The sequence below is a fragment of the Anguilla rostrata genome, chromosome 3 (assembly GCF_018555375.3).
Source record: "Anguilla rostrata isolate EN2019 chromosome 3, ASM1855537v3, whole genome shotgun sequence".
NCBI classification, from domain to species: Eukaryota; Metazoa; Chordata; class Actinopteri; order Anguilliformes; family Anguillidae; genus Anguilla; species Anguilla rostrata.
Window position 1 is genome coordinate 71,082,536 of NC_057935.1, and position 21,540 is coordinate 71,104,075.

Sequence of the window (21,540 nt, forward strand, 5' to 3'; positions counted from 1 at the left end):
GAACTAATTTCAAATGACAAATGAGTTTCAGATAGTTAAACATGCTCAAGGCATTTTTTTTTTTTTTTTTTAAGTTGAGTGAACTGTTCGCACCTGTCAAACATTCCAGGTTCCGAGGCCTATGATTAGAATCTCTGTGTGATTACCACTTCCTGTCTGTCAGGGCTGTTGTGGAAAAACAAGTGAACAAGCATTGCACATCTCTGGGTCCTCAGTATAAAGGTATAGTAGTTTCAGAGATAAGCTGGCACAAACTGGCTTTTCTAGGAATAGGGGTGCTTGTCACAACAAAAAATCCAGATTGTTGTCCCATGTTAAGGAGGACAGAAACTCTCAAGAATGGACTATTAACATTGTATTTTGAAATATGCTCACTTACTGTTACAAACTGACCCGTTTCAATGTATTGCCTCGTCAGCAACGATGTGGTAAAACATTTTTTTTTGATAAGACTATGTTGAACTGCGTCAGTTCGTAACAAAGTGAGCATATTTCGGTAGTGTTGCAGTCCCTTCTTGAGAGTCTCTGTCCTCGATAAGTGGTAACAACGTGTAATAAAGGTATATGTATTTGCAAAAGAAGGCAGACTCCACCGTCCCCAGTGAAATGGCCGAAGATGACAAAAATAAGCCGCTAGCTGCGCATGTAAGGCTACGGTAAGCGACCTCGATGAAAAGTGCCGTTGCAGATTCCCGCGAGAGAGACGTGTGTGCGCGTGCGTCTGGTAGCCACCGGAGACCAGAGGAAAGGCGCTGTGATCTCGCGTATTGTTTTTTTTATCGCTTCCTGCTTCCCTGCCGAGACAAAACAAGGCGAAGAGAGAACGGAAAAACAAACGGGTGTCCTCTCGCTGTGCAGCGGCGAGTGCGGGCTCTTTGTTGTGCGTCTGGATGAGGGCGATGGGGGTGATCTGTTTTCCAGGCCTTGGGGGGGGGGGGGGGGCGGTGTTTGGACTGCGCCCGGCGGGGTGTAGCTAACTGTTAGGTCCCACAAGACCAAACAGCATCTCGCTACCCTCAACCTCGCGACCCACTCTGTTTTTGTGCTTCTTTTTTTTTTTTCTTGTACCGCCAGAGGTGACCTTCAGAAATTGTGTTGCATGAGCTGGTGAGCTGGGTGCATTGTCACAGTCTGGATGAGTTTTCAGTTTTTGCTTCATCCTGAATTTTAATGTTACATGTGAAGAGTTGAGAAACGCTAGCCTCTCCAGGACTTCTCTGGACAAAGATCATTTTCAATTATTTTATCGGGATTTTAATGACTACTGCTTTCGATATACTGCCTTTCAACACAGTATTAGGCCACTTCACAGTGAAAGGCAGAATCTTACTTCAGCCCCTGCCAAAGTGTAGCGCCCACATGGGTGACGAAGGGGGCGTATTTTGTGCTAAAACCCCTACCACACTGCAGCCGAACGGTCACCTTGACCGACGGTGTCTGTCAAACCGGAAAAACGGCCCGAAGCCCACATGGTGAACATGGCCCAGTTTGGGGTGTGTAGGTGTGTGTGTGTACATGTGTTTGGGGTGTGTGTGTGAACTTGTAATACTATCTTTGCGGGGACCAAATGTCCCCACAACGATTGAAAGATGAGGAAAATTATGCTTTGTGGGGACCTTCTGCTGGTCCCCACAAGGTCAAGAGGCTGTTTTATGGTTAGGGTTACAATTAGGTTAAGGTTAGGGTTAGAGGTTACGGAATGAATGTAGTCAAAGGGAAGTCCTCACAAGGATAGCAGTACAGGACTGTGTGTGCATGTGTGCATGTGTTTGGGGTGTATGTGTGTGTGTGTTTGGGGAGTATGTGTGTGTGTGTGTGTGGGTGCATATATTTGGGGGGTGTATGTGCATGTGGTTGGGGTGTGTGTGTTTACATGTGTTTGGGGGGTATGTGTGAACTTGTAATACTATCTTTGCGGGGACCAAATGTCCCCACAACGATTGAAAGATGAGGAAAATTATGCTTTGTGGGGACCTTCTGCTGGTCCCCACAAGGTCAAGAGGCTGTTTTATGGTTAGGGTTACAATTAGGTTAAGGTTAGGGTTAGAGGTTACGGAATGAATGTAGTCAAAGGGAAGTCCTCACAAGGATAGCAGTACAGGACTGTGTGTGCATGTGTGCATGTGTTTGGGGTGTATGTGTGTGTGTTTTGGGGAGTATGTGTGTGTGTGTGTGTGGGTGCATATATTTGGGGGGTGTATGTGCATGTGGTTGGGGTGTGTGTGTTTACATGTGTTTGGGGGTATGTGTGAACTTGTAATACTATCTTTGCGGGGACCAAATGTCCCCACAACGATTGAAAGATGAGGAAAATTATGCTTTGTGGGGACCTTCTGCTGGTCCCCACAAGGTCAAGAGGCTGTTTTATGGTTAGGGTTACAATTAGGTTAAGGTTAGGGTTAGAGGTTACGGAATGAATGTAGTCAAAGGGAAGTCCTCACAAGGATAGCAGTACAGGACTGTGTGTGCATGTGCTTGGGGTGTATGTGTGTGTGTGTTTGGGGAGTATGTGTGTGTGTGTGTGTGGGTGCATATATTTGGGGGGTGTATGTGCATGTGGTTGGGGTGTGTGTGTTTACATGTGTTTGGGGGGTATGTGTGAACTTGTAATACTATCTTTGCGGGGACCAAATGTCCCCACAACGATTGAAAGATGAGGAAAATTATGCTTTGTGGGGACCTTCTGCTGGTCCCCACAAGGTCAAGAGGCTGTTTTATGGTTAGGGTTACAATTAGGTTAAGGTTAGGGTTAGAGGTTACGGAATGAATGTAGTCAAAGGGAAGTCCTCACAAGGATAGCAGTACAGGACTGTGTGTGCATGTGTGCATGTGTTTGGGGTGTATGTGTGTGTGTGTTTGGGGAGTATGTGTGTGTGTGTGTGTGGGTGCATATATTTGGGGGGTGTATGTGCATGTGGTTGGGGTGTGTGTGTTTACATGTGTTTGGGGGGTATGTGTGTTTTGGGGGTAGCCTGTAAGGGCCACTGGATTTCTTCATTCAAGAAGCCCTGGAAGACACTGCCAGCCAGATTCTTTGGGCCCTGACTGAGTGACTCAGCAAGCGTAGGAAGGGAAGTTACCCCAGCGCTGGGACGGTCAACGCCGCCTTTCTCCTTCCTGCCGTGGGCCGAGGCGGCAAGACGCCTACGCCGCGCGAATCAGCGAAACGACGCAGCCCAGAGCAGACTGGCGCGACTGAGCATGCTCGGCCGCGCCCGTTCTCCCGCCTACCCCCACCCCCGCCCCCACCCCACGCCCACCCGGACCGTGGAAACCGGGCCTTCTTTAAGGGTCCGTTAAATCCGATTTTGCGCTGATCAGCGTAAAAAGCCTCGCGCGCATTGACCCAGTTTTCTGTGGGCCTGGCGATCCTCGCTTTGAGTTAACCGCGAGCATTTCTCTTGATTATCAGCCGACGGAGAATCCTTTCTTTATGCTGGCAGTGATAGCTGGGTCTGTGTCTGAGCACTGCGATGGACGTTTGTGGAGGGCCTTGTCCTTAAACTGAATGACAATTTCAGTTTTGTTTGGGAATGCTCATTTGAGCATCCTGGGACAATACAAAAGGACCCTCCTCGGGTTCTCTCTGTTTTGTTAGTAGAATGAGAGGACAAATGGAAATTGGCAAAAGGGAAATTCTGAAGATACTAGAAAGTTTTTTTTTTTCCCCACACAGAGAGTAGTCACTGCATGTAATAGCTTGCTACGTCATGTAGTAGAGGTAGAAACTCAGGGGGTTTTCAAGAACAGGTGCTGTATACTATCTAGTTTGTAGGCAACCTGAGCACTAGGTACACTTTAGTGCTAGGAAAATGACGAGCATTGTTGGGCCGAATTACCTGTTCTCGTAAGTGTTAAACAAAGTGAACTTCATTTTTCTAGCAAATGCGAGTCAATTTCAGATTTGTATGCAGGGCCATATCTTGTCTAAGGTAAAAAAAAAAAAATGTAAAACTTCACGTCTTCTTTAAAATCTGTCCCCAAAAGAGGAAGTGTGCTCGTACAGGAAGTGGCTACCTCACAGCCCACGTTGGGCACTCACCAGAACATGGGTAGCCCTGAAACTGTTGAAGGAGGGACAGCTGAGAATTGAGGATTTGAGAGTTTTTCACGCCAGGCTTTCACACAGGAAGTTACACACTTGGGGGCTTTGACACGAATGTCTGTGTAACGCAGGGCTGCCCAGCCCTGTTCCTGGAGATCTACTGTCCTGTAGGTTTTCACTCCAACCCTAAAAAAGCACACTTCATTCAACAGCTAGAGCAGGGCTGCCCAACCCTGTTCCTGGAGATTTATCATCCTGTAGGTTTTCACTCCAACCCTGACAAAGCACACTTAATTCAACAGCTAGAGCAGGGCTGCCCAACCCTGTTCCTGGAGATTTATCATCCTGTAGGTTTTCACTCCAACCCTAACAAAGCACTTCTCATTCAGCAGCTAGAGATCTCCTTGAGCTGCTAATTAGTATAATGAGGTGTGCCAAATCAGGGCTGAAATGAAAACCAACAGGATGGTAGATCTTCAGGAGCAGGGTTGGGAAGCCCTACAGCCATCTGATGCTGTTTGAGAGTCAGTGTCAATAATCCATTACATTACAGGCATTTAGCAGACGCTCTTATCCAGAGCGACTTACACAACATAGCATTTTACATTGTATCCATTTATACAGCTAGATATATACTGAAGCAATTACGGTTAAGTACCTTGCTCAAGGGTACAACGGCAGTGTCCTTACCCGGGAATCGAAACTGCAACCTTTCGGTTACAAGCCCAGTTCCTTACCCACTGTGCTACACTCCGTCCAAAAAATCCAAAAAAAGAGGGCTGGTTTTATTTTAATAAATTCCCCTCTAATTCCCCTCTAATTGTCCTGGACTTTCTACCCTCCATGTTTCTCACTTTGTGAAATAATGCTGCAGTAAAAACCTCTCCCTCACTCCTCACATTCAGGCTGTAGTACTTGATATCTGATTAGCCGCTGTTCACGCGTGCAGTTACACCTCCGTAGTTCCGCAAGACAGAAGTGCACTGCGGCTGAGGCTTCCTGTTTTCTAGCTCAAAACACAATAACCTCAGGAATGCTGCAGTCTGTCTGAGTTCCCTGGTCCCATGACTGCATCTGCACGCATGAAACGAAACTGCTGACGGTGCAAAAATATGTCTGTGAGAAGACTGTCTGTCATTGTGTCAAGCAGGGCGAGAAAGGCCAACAGTGACGCTAAATACCCTGCCCTCGTATCACTTTAAAACAATGAGGACGTCCACACAGCACGTTAAAACAATGAGGAACTAGAGAGTAATTTACAACTCAATCATTCCATTCGCTTTCAAATGAGGGAGGTAGGAATGTCGTATATGCTGTTGTGGCATCCTCCTAGACAACAAAGATTAGAAAAGGTGTCGGAAATGGTGTCAATTCAGTTGACGTACCGTAGTAGGACCCACCTGTCTTGTATGTCAGAACCGCGTTGACGGTGTTATTCGCCCCAGTGGCCGCAAGAGGGCGTGAATGCGAGGGCGCTCTGGGTGTCAGCGGGGCTGACAGTCGACGATGACTCTCAGGAAGGCTGTGCATCTGAGTGGAGGAGAAAGAGAGAGGCATGAACTTCCTGTGCAATCTGCGAGTCCGTGCACTCGTACTCGCGCGCACGCACAGGAAGACCTGCGGACTCTGAGAGTGGAGGAGGGAGTGTATTTCTGCGCGAGTGTATGGCGGAGCGAGCGAGGGACTCCGGGCGAGACTGCTGTAGATGCGGAGTGTTTACACCAGCCGGAGCAGCGTTCCCTCCCGCCCCTCCTCCCTCCTCGCTCGTCGCAGCGTGACAGCGGCTACCGCGAATCTCGCCTGCCGCAGATAGCGTCTGTAGAGCCGGCTGAGGCTGAGGATACAGCCGGGCCCAGAATATCTGCTTCGCATCAGCATAAATAACTGGCTAGCTGAAGACACGGAATACTTATTTCAAAACAGTTTAGGCGCTAACGTCAATAATCAGATATTTCATACACGCACTGGCTTGCAAGCGGGCAATTATTTTATATATTTTTATTTTTGCGCGATAAGATCTTGGATGTGCCATTTAAGCTGACCGCGATATGGCTGTTCTGAAACTCATCGACCAGGTAAGGTTTTTGCAAGGAAGCTGCAAACAGTGACGGGTTAGCTAGCTAGTTTAGGCTTGTCTTGGACCCCATGGTACACATCGTGGAAGGAGAGGTTGCATTTTGATGGATTTCGGGCGTTCTGTGATTTTTGCATACTTGATAAGAAAAAAAGAAAGAATTCACCCTGCTAGCTAAGCTCGCAAGAGCTTTTTTTTATGGTGCCCGCTGTGGAGTTGTGGTCCGTTATTTGAGGTATTTGGCGCAACTGCGATGTGACGTCTGGGTCGTTCAGAGATTGTGATGCGAGCATATCTTTTTTTTTGTTTGTTTGTTGTATTTTTAGTTCGGTTTGCTTTGTTCTGTGTACGGTCTTAAAATTATGACAGCGGATTCCGGGTTACTGCGATCGTCTGGTGAAGCTCTCTGCTTCCGTCTCTAGTTCTGTTTTCGCCTTATTTTCTTCTGTCGTTCGTTCCATGCAACACTTGACAGTTCATCAATAGACGGACCGACGTACACTGTGCTGCACCATCCCAGCGCCAAAAAAATATCAGCTAACAGCGTAGTATGTCATCGTTGCGCTCAGACTTGTATTAACAAGTATTGCTTGCCTCTTTCTAGGATTTTTTACGGTTCTGAATTGGCTGGTTGCGATGGATTGTCAGCACTGCAAGTTCCTCTTTCGTCTCGCTATTTTCTTATTTAATTTTTTTTTTTTTAAACTGTCCAACTCAGAGATACAATCGGCAAACGCGTCTGCTTAGTTTGCCCGGGATAATCCTGTCAACAACAGAAAATTGGTTCTCATGGGTGCAAAGTTAGAAGAACGAACACCAAAATGTTCTGCTGTCATTTTAGCAAATTGCAGAACTGTTCTTCTGTTAAGCGGACGTGTTACATTACCCCCATTTTTAAGGGACGGGTTGACCCTCTCTCTGGTCTGGAGCTGTGAAAACGACTGTTTAGAGTCATATTTTTTTGTTGTTTTGGTGTTAATTTCTAGATTTTAGCGATTGAAAACGAGGAGCGGCGGAGGTTGCCGACGGCCAAAACTAGAACAACTTCCTGCACTCTTCCTCAACAGACAAAAAATACTGCTTATACCGAACGTAAACGGAAGGCACAAACAAAATGGGGAAGAATTGTTTATACGCATATTAACATTCCTCTTGGAAAAATAATTAAAAATTAACTACCACTCTCATCCCGGTCTGAAGTCTTAGCTGTGTGAAGGTCGTAGCCTAAACATTTATTAATTGGCCTATATCTCAAATTAAAAGCCTTAAATTGCTGTTCCTCCACTGTTGCCCTGTCATAAAAAACTGAGCAAGTACACAGTGGTCCTCTGCTCTCGAGAGCACAGCTGTTGTACTGATCACTTTTCATCTTTTTGCCCCCCCCCCCCAACACAAATCACTTAGTGTGGCTTGGCTAATCTAAAACAATTGCTTAGCAACGTTATTTAGCCAGAGAACGACTAATTTCCTCTTTCTCATCCTCACGGTCCTCATCCATCTATCCATCCATCCATCCACCCATCCCTTTTTCTATCATATCCATCCAGAGCGTACATTTAGTTTGGATATTGGGGGGGGGGGGTTGAAATGCATGGACCCTCCAGCGGACCCGGGGGTCGACCCCAGCCCACCTCCCTCCCCCGGAATAATTTATTTTAAAGAAAGGCTGTGAAGTGGTCAGCTGCAATGGGGGAATACTTCTGTCTTCTGTATCCCAATCACAACATGAAATCCCCATCTTTATTATATGATATTATTTTTCTCATCATCTTGCCATATTATCTGGGCTGTTAGTAATATTGGGGGTGGGTTGTAATCCCCCTATCCCCCCCCCCCCCCCATAAATTGCACCTTTGATCTATCACTGTCTTCCTCTTGTGTGTGTGTGATGAGTGTGTGATGTGTGTCTGTGATAAGTGTGTGATGAGTGTGTGTGTTGTGTGTGTCTGATGTGTGTGTGATGAGTGTGCGTGATTAGTGTGTGTGTTGTGTGTATGATGTCTATGTCTGATGTATGTGATATGTGTGTGTGATAAGTGTGTGATGTGTGTTTGATGTGTATGTCTGGTGTGTGTGTGATAAGTGTATGATGTGTGTGTGATAAGTGTGTGATGAGTGTGTATGATGTGTATGTCTGATGTGTGTGATAAGTGTGTGTGATGAGTGTGTGTGTGGTCTTTTTCAGCAGCGAGCAGCTCTGTGTTTAGTGTAGCATCTCGGCGTGCTCTCAGTGTGTGTGTGTGTGTGTGTGTGTGTGTGTGTGTGTGTGTGTGTGTGTGTGTGTGTGAGAGAGAGAGAGAGAGCACAGCTCTAGTGTGGTTTCAGGCTCCCCAGCACCAGAGGGAGGGGCCCGTGGGGCGTCAGGGGCAACTGCGACAGGAAGCGCGTCTTGAGGGGTCAGAGGGCATGGGAAAGCACATGGGTGTAGCAAGGCGCTGTGTGTGTGTGCGTGTGTGTGTGTGTGTGTGAGTGAGTGTGTGTGCGTGTGTGTGCGTGAGTGAGCGTGTGTGTGTGTGTGTGTGTGTGTGTGTGTGTGTGAGTGAGTGTGTGTGCGTGTGTGTGCGTGAGTGAGCGTGTGTGTGTGTGTGTGTGAGTGAGTGTGTGTGTGTGAGAGAGAGAGAGAGCGCAGCTACGTTTTAAGATGATGTGTCATTATCGGCGCATCGCTGGGCATCTGCGCAGTCGCAGTCAGCTGCGCGCCATTCGCGGGGCTGTCTGAGACTGCGCGTCTGCGTACCAGGCGTGACACACGTGCGTGTGTGTGTGTGTGCGCTTCCGTTCGGCAGTCAGGAAGCAGACACCACCGTGTGTCTGTACCAGCGCAGAGAGTGTCCAGCCTGGTGCAGCGTGGGCTATGAGACAAAGAGGAACAGCACAGGAAGTTGTTTGGTCTTGACGTCTCTCTCTCTCCTTCTCTCTCTTTCTCTCACTTTCTTCTCTTTCTCTCTCACTGTCTCTTTCTTGTTCTCCCTCCTTCTCTCTGTCCCTGTGGGCACTTCACTGAAGAGTTCACCAACACAGAAATATAGGGTGTGTGTGTGTGTGTGTGTGTCTGTGTGTCTGTTTTTGAGTCTCGGTGATGTATGTGTCCTTCCTGTTTTTTTCCAATCTTATTTTTAAAGCTGTATTTCCTGCGTTGAGATTGTCAGTAGAAAACCTTGAACACTGACACACACCCACATACACGCACAGACACACACACACACGCCCAGACACACACACACACACACACACACACACACACACATACACGCACAGACACACACACACACACACACATACACGCACAGACACACACACACACACACACACACACACATACACACACATTCCCTGTGGTCACGTGCAGAAAAAATGCTGATTTTCCAATTCACTTATAGTAGCGCACAACTAGCGCTACTTTTCCATATTATGAGGGGGGAGAGTTGTGGAGCAGAGCAGCACACACACACACACAATCACACTCACACAGGCACACACACATGCACACACACACTCACACAGGCGCACACACACACACACAGCTCCTGGCACCTGACTTGCGGGGACTGCAGCAAGCAGATATTCCTTCTTTTGTGAGCTGGGATGAGTAGGTCAGGCCGCCACTATTTGGGATCCTGTGTTTGTGGAATGAAAACAGCGATTATCTGATGGAACGGAAGTCACTGAAGTCAAGCCAGAAAGACCAGAGTTGCGAGGGGAAGACCTTGTGGTATGTGCAGCATTTCATTGGCCCCTGAGGAAACGAAAGATTGGCTGTAGCGTAGAGGGGGGGGGCGGAGCTTGATCTGTGCTCATTGGATGGTTGGGAGAATTCCGCCGCCCTATTGGAGGAAAGGGGCTTTTGCGGCCCAGTCATTGGCTGTGAGAGTAGGGAAGGGGGGGGGGGGCGTTGTGTGTGGTAACAATGGGCCCTGTGTTTGGAAGGTTTGTTTGTCAGTGAGAAAGTAGTGCGGCGTTTGGGGGAATGTGCTCGTTCGAGATGGCGAGCGTCCTAACTGGCTGACCTCCGCTCCCCTGGTGTCCCTGCCTCCGTGTCCCCATAATGCTGTCATCTTACAGATGTGAACGCTGTGACTGGGCCAACAGTCAGCTGCTCTGCGTGTGTGTGTGAGTGTGTGTGTGTGTAGGTGTGTGAGAGTGTGTGTGTGTGTGTGTGTGCGCCTGTGTGAGTGTGATTGTGTGTGTGTGTGCATGGGCATGTCTGCGCGTACTTGTGTGTGTGTGCATGTGTGTGCACCTGTGTGAGTGTGATTGTGTGTGTGTGCGCGCCTGTGTTTTCCTGTTGTGCATTTTTGTGTTGCAATTCCTGTATGTGTTCATACAGCAACACTGGTCAAAGTGTGCCTTACAATGAATCTTTAGTGAACTGAAATTGACCTGACCTCTGCTCAGTGCAAAGTTAAACGTGACATCTTTCTACAAATTTTGAACGCATGATTACTATTTTTTTAAAATTTATTACAGATTAAGACTAATAAAGTGAACGTGGTGTTTGCAGAAGTTTGGAACCCTGTCAGTTTGTACTTAAACCAACGCCTCCTCTGCTGGATCACTGCTTACAAACGTGTCCTCCAGCCAGCTTAGTCATTCCGTGTTTTTTGTCTTCGGAATTTTTTCCCGCTCTTCCTTGCAGAATTCCCCTGGCGCAGAAATGCCCGTAGCTGCCCTCGCACGCGCTGCGTGTTTGCGTTCTCCCTGCAGGCCTTTCGATTATATGGGCGACATAGCTCAGGAGGTAAGACCGATTGTCTGGCAGTCGGAGGGTTGCTGGTTCAAACCCCGCCCTGGGCATGTCAAAGTGTCCTTGAGCAAGACACCTAACCCCTAACTGCTCTGGCGAATGAGAGGCATCAGTTGTAAAGCGCTTTGGATAAAAGCGCTATATAAATGCAGTCCATTTATAATATTCCAGTCTGGGGACTGTGGCAGCCATTCCAGAACCTTCATCCATTTTTCACGGTTTGATTATGAGGTCTTCTCTGCATCAGCCGTTGTCTTCACTGAAAGGTCCAGGTGTGGCAGGAGTTTGGGCTTCCTGGGGACTGGGGAGGGAGAGGGGGGCAGCAGGTTCCTGGGGCAAGATGTCTTGGTTCTTGCACGTGTATGTGTGTGTGTGTGTGTGTGTGTGTGTGGGGGGGGGGGGTTTGTCTGTGTGTGTAGATACACCTGTGTGTTTGTGTGTGTGTATGCGTCTGCGTGCGTTTGTGTGTGTGTGAGTGAGACAGACAGACAGACAGACAATGTGGCTCTTCCTGCTGCTCACATTCAGTGTGTCGGTGACATTGCAGCTTTGCTGGTAGCCCTGTTCTGTATATGTCACGCTCCCCTTGCGCCTTCCCCAAACGGTCTATATTGCAACGGGTCTGCGCTGGTGGAACTTCCTGTTTAAACAGATAAGAGGTTCAGTATGAATGAAACCTGGTTGAGAACAACCCTGATCAATCCCTGCCTTCCACCTGTCCCCCCTAATCAGTCACACAGTCACTACAGCCACACAGGAGCAGCTGGGGTGAATGGATTGCATTTATTTTTATATAGCGCTTTTATCCAAAGCGTTTCGCTGAGGTGAGGTTTCGCTGCGCTCCTCCTGGATCATTAGTGAACAAATATGGTCATATTGGGCCCAAGCGCCTTCTCACCCTGTCAGACCGAAACGTTGAAGGGGAGAGATGAGTCATTCCTCTACGCCAGGTTGTGTGTGTGTGTGTGTGTGTGCGCGTGTGAGAGAGAGAGAGGAAGCGAAAACGTAGTTTGGGCTTCCTCTTGTCACTTCTGAGAAGGAGAGAGAAAGAGAGAGAGAGAGGAAGAAGAGACGTAGGGGGTAGGGCGGAGGGAGGGGCAGGAAGTGAGACGCTGTTGCCGCGGTGATGTGTGTGTCCTCCTGAGAGGTTCCAAATCCCTTCAGAGAAACAAAACAACAACAAAAAAACTAGAAACGGTGTCCGTGTTTAAACCCTAATCCTGTTAGACTGTGAACTGATCACTTCCAGTCTGAACTAGAGAAGAAAAAAAATGTCCTGGTTCTGTATCTGATTCTGACTGGATGCCTCGACATGTGGTCTGCAGCCATGGCGATTATCGTGTCGATACTTTGTAACTGCACTTCACCCCATCTGATCCTTTTCTGAAATGCACAGTGGGCTGACCAGACTGGATATTCTGTTCATCAAGGTCACCCTAGAACATTATCCTTTGTCTGTGACTTCCTCTCTGAACACCAACAGCTTGTTTGCCTTTTTGGTCGGAACTGTCGATGCGATGCCTTTTTAAAAAACAGTCAGAACTGTCTGAATGAATGTTGCCTCGATGATTGCTGCCTCAGTCCAGACTAATCGATTGCGATTCAGTCGCTCTCCTGTAGGCAGTGCAAGGAGGGGTAATCGAGCACAGATGTGTAGACTTCATCAGCGGAGGTCTCCTGAAATATGACCTTCGTGTCGCATGATCTGCAGTTGATGGCTGAAGGCTATGATGTCGCATTTGCATTGGAGGCCTGAGAGCAGGTGCTTGTTTTTGGTGTGATGTGTAAACAGGGTGGACGTGGGGGGAAAACAGACGGCGCTCCGTTTCCTGCTCGCGGTCGGGACGAGCGAGGATGGCGGTCGTCCGTTAGCGATTGGGCGGGAGGTGGGCGGGGTTGGTCGTTTTGAAAGTGCGGCCCGGTGGAGGAGAGGCTGCGTTCGCTATCGCTCCAGATCAAGTTTCGGCATCGGCGTTTGACCGCTGAGTGACAGAGGGGGGGTCAGGGGCGGGGAGAGTGGGTTTAGGACATTTGAATGTGTGACCTTGGAAGCTGTAGAAAAATTTGAATGTCAAATGCTTTGTAATGGCCGTCCTGGGTTGTGACTAATCGTGAGCTGTGCCCACCCCTGACCCCCCCTGCCCCCCGACCCCCCCCCCCCCCCCAGCCTCCCCTAATCCAGGCCATTTTCCATGGAGACCCTGAGGAGATCCGTATGCTCATCTACAAATCCGAGGACATCAACACGCTGGTAAGAGCTCTGTCTGTTCACCCGCCCCCCCCCCAGCCGCCTGTCGTCCATCTTAGCCGAGCATTCCGTACTCGCCCACAAACCCACCTTTGGCTTCCGCAGAATGGGTCCTGTGCCTTATGGGTCCTGTGCCTTATGGGGCCGGTGTTGTGCAGGTGCTCCTGTGACCTTCGGCATGCGCTTATTGTTCAGTCGCTTTGGATGAAAGCGTCTGCCAGACGAACGTGACGCAACGCGTTTGAGCCCAGCGTCAGGCCCGTGCCGTGGCTGCCTCCCGCACAATTCCCAGAATGCCGATGGGCACCGCCAGCCTCTGTTTGCTCAGCGGGCGGGGCGGGATGTGGGAGAGCGGCAGCGATGGTGCGCAGAGAAGCGCTGAGATGAGCTGGCGTAAGAGCACAGGGAGAACGCAGGAGGCGCAGGAGACCAGGAGGCGCAGGAAACGAGGAGAGCGCAGGAAGCAGAGAGAACGCAGGGAGAACGCAGGGAGAGAGCACAGGGAGAACGCAGGGAGAACGCAGGAAAAACGCAGGGAGAACAGGGAACACAGGGAGAACGCAGGGAGAGCGCAGAGAGAGCGCAGAGAGAACGCAGGGAGAACGCAGGGAGAACACGGAGAACAGGAGAACGCAGGGAGACGGAGAGCACAGGGAGAACGCAGGAGACGCAGGAGAACACAGGAGAACGCGGAGATGCAGGGAGACAGGAACGCGGAGAACACAGGAGAACGCAGGAAATGCAGGAGAGGCACAGGAGACCAGAGACACAGGAGAACACGGAGACGCAGAGAGCACGAGACAGGAGACGCAGGACGCAGGCACAGGAACACTGAGAGGCGCACAGCATGGAGACAAGGACTAATACTGAATATTGCAAAGGCTCTTTTCTCACCCGACTCTCACACTGTATCTTGTTCCTTCATTTTTTCTAACAAATCTGTTCAATTTTGTCTGTTTTCAGGGCCAGTTTTTAATATTAATTTTATTTCTGTACTAACGATGGGATCGTACAATATTCGTAAATGAGCAGAATTTATGAAAAGATCGGAAGTGCAAATGAGATATTCATTTGGCGGGACTTCCTAGGTGCTTATTTGCTGGTAGAGCATCGTTTTTGGAAATTTAAAAAGCAGAAAATCACTCATGGGTATATTTTTTCCTGAAAACACATTTTTGTGATTATCTTGTGGGTTGATGTACGTCTGTGCCCGGCGGTGACTCAATGACCCCTCCTCTCTCTCTCTCTCTCTCTCTCTCTCTCCAATCTGCATCATATCTCTATTTTTCTCTCTCTCACACCCTCTTCCCTCTCCACTCTCTCTCTCCCTTCTCTATTTCCATCTTTCTGTCTCTTTCCCTCTCACTCCCCTCCTCTCTCTTTCTCTCTCTCTATCTGTCTCCCCTTCTCTCTCCCTCTCCCTGTCTTCCCTCTCTCTCTACCCTCCCCTCTCTCTTTCTCCCTTTATCTCTCTCTCTGTCTCTCTCTCTCCCTCTCATCCCCATCTCCCCCTCCTTCTCCCCGTCTTTCTCTCTCTCTTTATCTCTCTCTCCCCTCCTCTCTCCTCTGCTCTCTCTCCTCTCTCCTTCTCTCACCCCCTCCCCTCCCCTCTCTCTCTCTCTCTCTCTCAGGATGCAGAGAAGCGTACTCCGCTCCACGCTGCAGCGTTCCTCGGTGATGCTGAGATCACGGAGCTGCTCATTCTCTCCGGTGCGCTCTCACCCCTCTTTTTTTATTCTGTCTCTCCTCTCTTCCCTCCTCCTCACTTCCTCACGCAGGTCTTGCTATATCAGCCTGGTACAGGGCTGTGTCCGCCTCAGCTGTTGGTAGTTCAGTTTAAATCTTAAGTCAGTTAGGGAACCACCTCAATTTCTGTGGTTAGATATGGCAGCAACTTGGGCAGTTTAAGTTGTTTATCCCTCTGAAGTGCAGGTTTTTTGCAATGTTTCCTTCAAAATTCTCAGTAGTGTTCTAGAACTCCGCTGCTTTCAGTTCACCAGTAGTGATTATGACATTGGCATTAGAATGTTCAGTTAAGAATTCTTTTCTTCAGTTAACATTCTAATCACGTATTTGTTATATTGCGCCTTAAAGCATTTGAAAGGTTTTATTATCTATAAAAGCTGGTTGAGCGCATGTGCTCTGAATGTTCAGAATAGCGCAGGCGGAGAAGCTCTTCTCTGAGGAGGTATGGGCTGTGTTAATAACTGTGTTACTGTCTCTGTCTCCTGTTGTGTAGGGGCCCGTGTCAATGCCAAAGACAACATGTGGCTGACCCCTCTGCACCGCGCCGTGGCATCCCGCAGTGAGGTGGGCAGCGCCAAGCGTGCCCGCAAGCGCAGACACACACAAACGCACACACACACACACACACACACACTGCCTGCAAACGCACACACACACACACACGCACGCACACACCACACACACACACACACACACCACACACACACACACACTCACGCACACACACACACACACACTATGGATGTTCCACAAATTCATATTGAAATCACTATTTAATTAATAATAGTGCAGTCTTAGGATCATGCTTTTTCCATGTGATTAAAATTGTACCTGCCTGACTTGTGAAAATTGCTTTGGGGAAAATTATGTTTTGCGTGTGTGTGTTGTGTTTGTTGGTGTACCCGTGTGTGTGGCGTGTATGTTGGTGTACCCGTGTGTGTGGTGTGTAGGTTGGTGTACCCTGTGTGTGGTGTGTTTGTTGGTGTACCCGTGTGTGTGGCGTGTATGTTGGTGTACCCGAGTGTGTGTGTGTGGCGTGTAGGTTGGTGTACCGGTGTGTGTGGGGTGTATGTTGGTGTACCCGTGGTGTGCGGTGGTGTACCTTTGTTGTGTGAGGTGGTGTACCGTGGCGCGTAGTTGTGTCCTGTGTGGTGTGTGGTTGGTGTCCCAGTGTGGGGGGTTAGGTTGGTACCCATGTCTCACGCGTGTGTGTGGCGTGTCGTGTGCGGCAGGAGGCGGTGCGGGTGCTGATCCGCCACTCGGCGGACGTGAACGCGCGGGACAAGAACTGGCAGACGCCGCTGCACGTGGCGGCCGCCAACAAGGCCCTCCGCTGCGCCGAGGTCATCATCCCGCTGCTGAGCAGCGTCAACGTGTCGGACCGCGGCGGGCGGACCGCCCTGCACCACGCCGCCCTCAACGGGCACACTGAGGTACTGCACCACACTGCCCCCACTGGGCACACTGAGGTACTGCACCACACTGCCCTCACTGGGCACACTGAGGTACTGCACCACACTGCCCCCACCGGGCACACTGAGGTACTGCACCACACTGCCCTCACTGGGCACACTGAGGTACTGCACCACACTGCCCTCACCGGGCACACTGAGGTACTGCACTCTACCGCCCTCACTGGGCACACTGAGGTACTGCATCACGCCGCCCTCAATGGGCACACTGAGGTACTGCACCACACTGCCCCGTCGGGCACACTGAGGTACTACACCACACTGCCCTCACTGGGCACACTGAGGTACTGCACCACGCCGCCCTCAATGGGCACACTGAGGTACTGCACCACACTGCCCCCACTGGGCATACTGAGGTACTGTCCTCTACCGCTCCCAACGGGCACACTGAGGTACTGCACCACACTGCCCCCACCGGGCACACTGAGGTACTGCCCTCTACCGCGCCCAACGGGCACACTGAGGTACTGCACCACACTGCCCCCGCCGGGCACACTGAGGTACTGCACTCTACCGCCCCCACCGGGCACACTGAGGTACTGCACCACACTGCCCCCACCGGGCACACTGAGGTACTGCACCACACCGCCCCCACCGGGCACACTGAGGTACTGCACTCTACCGCCCCCAACCAACACACTGAGGTACTGCACCACACTGCCCCCACTGGGCACACTGAGGTACTGCACCACGCCGCCCCCACCGGGCACACTGAGGTACTGCACCACACTGCCCCCACTGGGCACACTGAGGTACTGCACCACGCCGCCCCCACCGGGCACACTGAGGTACTGCACTCTACCGCCCCCAATGGGTACACTGAGGTATTGCACCACACTGCCCTCACTGGGCACACTGAGGTACTGCACTCTACCGCCCCCATTGGACACACTGAGGTACTGCACCACACTGCCCTCACCGGGCACACTGAGGTACTGCAACACGCAGTCAGGTGACTTTCCGTCATGCGGAGCTGACGCTTTCACACACTGATACTCAGAGGCTCAGACGCCAGCGAGGACAGGTCAGGGGGTCAGATATCCTGCACTGTGGCCAGCAGACAGTGACTCACACGCCCGGTCGCGAGTGACCGTGTGAGCCGTTACAGACTCTCTGTGCGTCTGTCTCTCTCTCTCTCTCCCAGATGGTGAGCCTCCTCCTGGCGAAGGGGGCCAACATCAACGCCTTCGACAAGAAGGACGGCCGCGCGCTGCACTGGGCCGCCTACATGGGTGAGCCTGCCGCCGTCTGGACTACAAATACCAGTCACTGGAGTTAAAGTTACATTACAGGACTACAAATACCAGTCACTGGAGTTAAAGTTACATTACAGGACTACAAATACCAGTCACTGGAGTTAAAGTTACGTTACAGGACTACAAATACCAGTCACTGGAGTTAAAGTTACATTACAGGACTACAAATACCAGTCACTGGAGTTAAAGTTACGTTACAGGACTACAAATACCAGTCACTGGAGTTACAGTTACATTACAGGACTACAAATACCAGTCACTGGAGTTAAAGTTACATTACAGGACTACAAATACCAGTCACACACAACTGTCACTGGGGTTAAAGTAAACATTATAGGACTACAAATACCAGTCACACACACCAGTCTCTTGAGCTGAAGTAAACATTACAGGTTAACATTACAGATTATGGGTTCCTGGTGTGCGTTCCTGCAGGTCACCTGGACGTGGTGTGTCTGCTGGTCAGCCAGGGGGCGGAGATTAGCTGCAAGGACAAGCGCGGGTACACGCCCCTCCACGCCGCCGCCTCCAACGGCCGCATCGCCGTGGTGAAGCACCTTCTCAACCTGTCAGTCGAGGTACTCAGCCAATCACAGCCCACTGCACAGGGGTGGGGCGGGGCACGCTGCTAAATACAGGTCCATTCACATATTCTGCATGCACATACTACACATATAGGGCTTTATATATATATACATATATATATATATATATATATAGTGTCTGTCTGTGTGCGTGTGTGTCTGCGTGCATGCGCGTGTGTACTTATGCGTGTGTGTGTGTGTACTTTTGCGTATGTGTGTGTACTTACGTGTATGTGTGTGTACTTATGCGTGTGTGTCTGCGTGCGTGTGTGTGTGTGTACTCATGCGTGCGTGTGTGTGTGTGTGTGTGTGTACTTATGTGTGTGTGTGTGTGTGTGTGTGTACTCATGCGTGTGTGTGTGTGTGTGTGTGTACTCATGCGTGCGTGCGTGTGTGTGTGTGTGTGTGTTGTGTGTGTACTCATGCGTGCGTGCGTGCGTGTGTGTGTGTGTGTGTGTGTGTGTGTACTCATGCGTGCGTGTGTGTGTGTGTGTGTGTGTGTGTACTCATGCGTGCGTGCGTGTGTGTGTGTGTGTGTGTGTGTGTGTACTCATGCGTGTGTGTGTGTGTGTGTGTGTGTGTGTGTCTCAGATCGACGAGGCCAACGCCTTCGGGAACACAGCGCTGCACGTGGCCTGCTTTAACGGGCAGGACGCCGTGGTGAACGAGCTCATCGACTACGGCGCCAACGTCAGCCAGCCCAACAACAAGGGCTTCACCCCGCTGCACTTCGCCGCCGCGTCCACGCACGGCGCCCTCTGCCTCGAGTTCCTGGTCAACAACGGCGCCGACGTCAACGTGCAGGTGGGCGCCCCCCCCCCTCCCCCCCCCTTATTGTAAATCCGTTGGATCTAAATGCCCCCCCAACTGCCTTCATCACTCTGATACCCACTGAGCTTGTGTTGAATTTCTCCCTCTCTCTCTCTCTTCCCTTCCCTCCACCCCTCTCTCTTCCTTTCTGTCTCTCCCCCCCTTTCCCTTCTTGTCTCTCCTGCCCTCTCTCTGTCCCTCTCTCTCTCTCTTCTCTGCTCTCTCCCCCTACCCCCCTCCCTCCCTCTCTCTCTCTTCTCTGCTCTCTCCCCTACCCCCCTCCCTCTCTCCCTCTCTCTTCTCTGCTCTCTCCCCCTACCCCCCTCCCTCTCTCCCTCTCTCTTCTCTGCTCTCTCCCCCTACCCCCCTCCCTCCCTCTCTTTCTCTTCTCTGCTCCCTCCCCTACCCCCTCCCCCGCCCTCTCTCCCTCCCTCCCTCCCTCCCTCCCTCCCTCCCTCCCTCCCTCCCCTCCCTCTCCCTCCCTCTCTCTCTCCCTCGCTCCCTCCTCCCTCCCTCCCTCCTCTCTCTCTCTCTCTCAGAGTCGGGATGGTAAAAGCCCTCTCCACATGACCGCGGTCCATGGGCGCTTCACTCGATCCCAGACTCTGATCCAGAATGGTGAGGCCGCAAACCTACTGTGTGCTGTGTATCATACTGGGCAGGGAACTGGGCTTGTGACCCTAAGGTTGCAGGTTCTATTCCCAATCAGGACACGTGGTGTGTGATAATGTGTGTGTGTTGGGTAAGTGGTGTGTGATAATGTGTGTGTGCTGTGTTAGTGGCGTGTGATAATGTGTGTGCTGTGTTAGCGGTGTGTGATAATGTGTGTGTGTGTGTGTGTGTGTTGGATAAATGGTGTGTGATAATGTGTGTGTGCTGTGTTAGTGGTGTGTGATGATGTGTGTGTGTTGGGTAAGTGGTGTGTGATAATGTGTGTGTGCTGTGTTAGTGGTGTGTGATAATGTGTGTGCTGTGTTAGCGGTGTGTGATAATGTGTGTGTGTGTGTATGTGTGTGTTGGGTAAGTGGTGTGTGATAATGTGTGTGTGTTGTGTAAGTGGTGTGTGATAATGTGTGTGTGTTGTGTAAGTGGTGTGTGATAATGTGTGTGTGTGTTGGATAAGTGGTGTGTGATAATGTGTGTGCTGTGTTAGTGGTGTGTGATAATGTGTGTGTGCTGTGTTAGTGGTGTGTGATAATGTGTGTGCTGTGTTAGTGGTGTGTGATAATGTATGTGTGTTGGGTAAGTGGTGTGTGATAATGTGTGTGTGTTGGACAAGTGGTGTGTGATAATGTGTGTGTGTGTTGGATAAGTGGTGTGTGATAACGGATAAGTGGTGTGTGATAATGTGTGTGCTGTGTTAGTGGTGTGCATCAAATTTAAAACATTAGTGCTTGCCTTCAAAGCAGCCAGGGGGTCAGCCCCTCCCTATCTACGTCAACTCATCAGACCCTACACCCCAGCTAGACCTCTCCGTTCTGCTGCCACATGTCGCCTGGTCCCTGCCCCGGCTCGCACCAGCACCCGGTCACGCCTCCTGTCTGTTCTAGCCCCACGGTGGTGGAATGACCTTCCTGTGCAAGTCAGAACAGCAGAGACCCTGGCCGTCTTCAAACGTAGACTGAAGACTCACCTCTTCAAGCTACATCTCACCTCATCACCCCCCACTACCCTCTAACATTTTTTTCTAAAAAAAAAAAAAAAAAAAAAAAAAAAAAAAAAAAAATAGGGTGTACAATTCACACTTATACCTAAGCAAAGTTATACCTATTGTAGCTCTCTTGCAGGAATGTTGTAAAGCGCTTGTCTCCGAGTTTTGTAATGCACTTGTTGTAAGTCGCTCTGGATAAGAGCGTCTGCTAAGAACCTATAATGTAATGTAATGTAATGTGTGATAATGTGTGTGCTGTGTTAGCGGTGTGTGATAATGTGTGTGTGTGTGTGTGTGTGTGTGTTGTAGGGGGGGAGATAGACAGTGTGGATAAGGACGGTAACACCCCGCTCCACATCGCTGCTCGCTACGGCCACGAGCTGCTCATCAACACCCTCATCACCAGTGGAGCCGACTGCACCAGGTCTGACAGCCTGTTTATCTGTTCCTGTTTTGTGTTCCTATTTTCTGTATGTTTTAGTCATTCATTGATACTTTTATTATTGAGTGATTTGTTTTCTCTTATAATGCAGTGATGTTATCCTCTCTTACCTTCACGTTCTCTTCACTCCTCTTCCCCATTTTCCCCGCCCCTTTTTGATTTCTATTGGCTGTCCTTCCCTTTGCCCCGCCCCCTTAAATCCTTTGTTCAATCCTCCGTTTCCCTGCTCTTCCCAGGCGGGGGGTGCACGGAATGTTCCCCCTCCACCTGGCCGCCCTCAACGCCCACGCCGACTGCTGCCGGAAGCTCCTCTCCTCAGGTACCCGGGGAGAAGGGGGAGGGGCCCAGAGGCTGACGATGGGCGGGGCTTTAACCAGGCGCTGCTCACTTCCTGTAATCAGAAGTTCTACGGCCGTTTGCTGTTTGAAGGTCGTCTGGTCACGCACCAGCAAGGTCAACCTGGCCACA

The 21,540-nt window shown here is 50.3% G+C and overlaps 1 protein-coding gene across 1 annotated transcript in view; it reads left to right on the forward strand.

The window, feature by feature from the left end:
- The first annotated feature begins 5,583 nt into the window (after nt 1-5,583).
- ankrd44 (ankyrin repeat domain 44) overlaps nt 5,584-21,540 on the forward strand; it is a 33,899-nt gene continuing 17,942 nt past the window's right edge. The window contains exons 1-11 of the mRNA XM_064329846.1: nt 5,584-6,120; nt 13,031-13,114; nt 14,743-14,821; nt 15,351-15,421; nt 16,090-16,290; nt 17,474-17,561; nt 18,021-18,163; nt 18,761-18,973; nt 19,519-19,597; nt 20,940-21,054; nt 21,309-21,391. Of these exons, the coding sequence (XP_064185916.1) occupies nt 6,094-6,120; nt 13,031-13,114; nt 14,743-14,821; nt 15,351-15,421; nt 16,090-16,290; nt 17,474-17,561; nt 18,021-18,163; nt 18,761-18,973; nt 19,519-19,597; nt 20,940-21,054; nt 21,309-21,391 (1,183 nt within the window). The 5' untranslated portion in view covers nt 5,584-6,093. The remainder of the gene's footprint in view (nt 6,121-13,030; nt 13,115-14,742; nt 14,822-15,350; nt 15,422-16,089; nt 16,291-17,473; nt 17,562-18,020; nt 18,164-18,760; nt 18,974-19,518; nt 19,598-20,939; nt 21,055-21,308; nt 21,392-21,540) is intronic.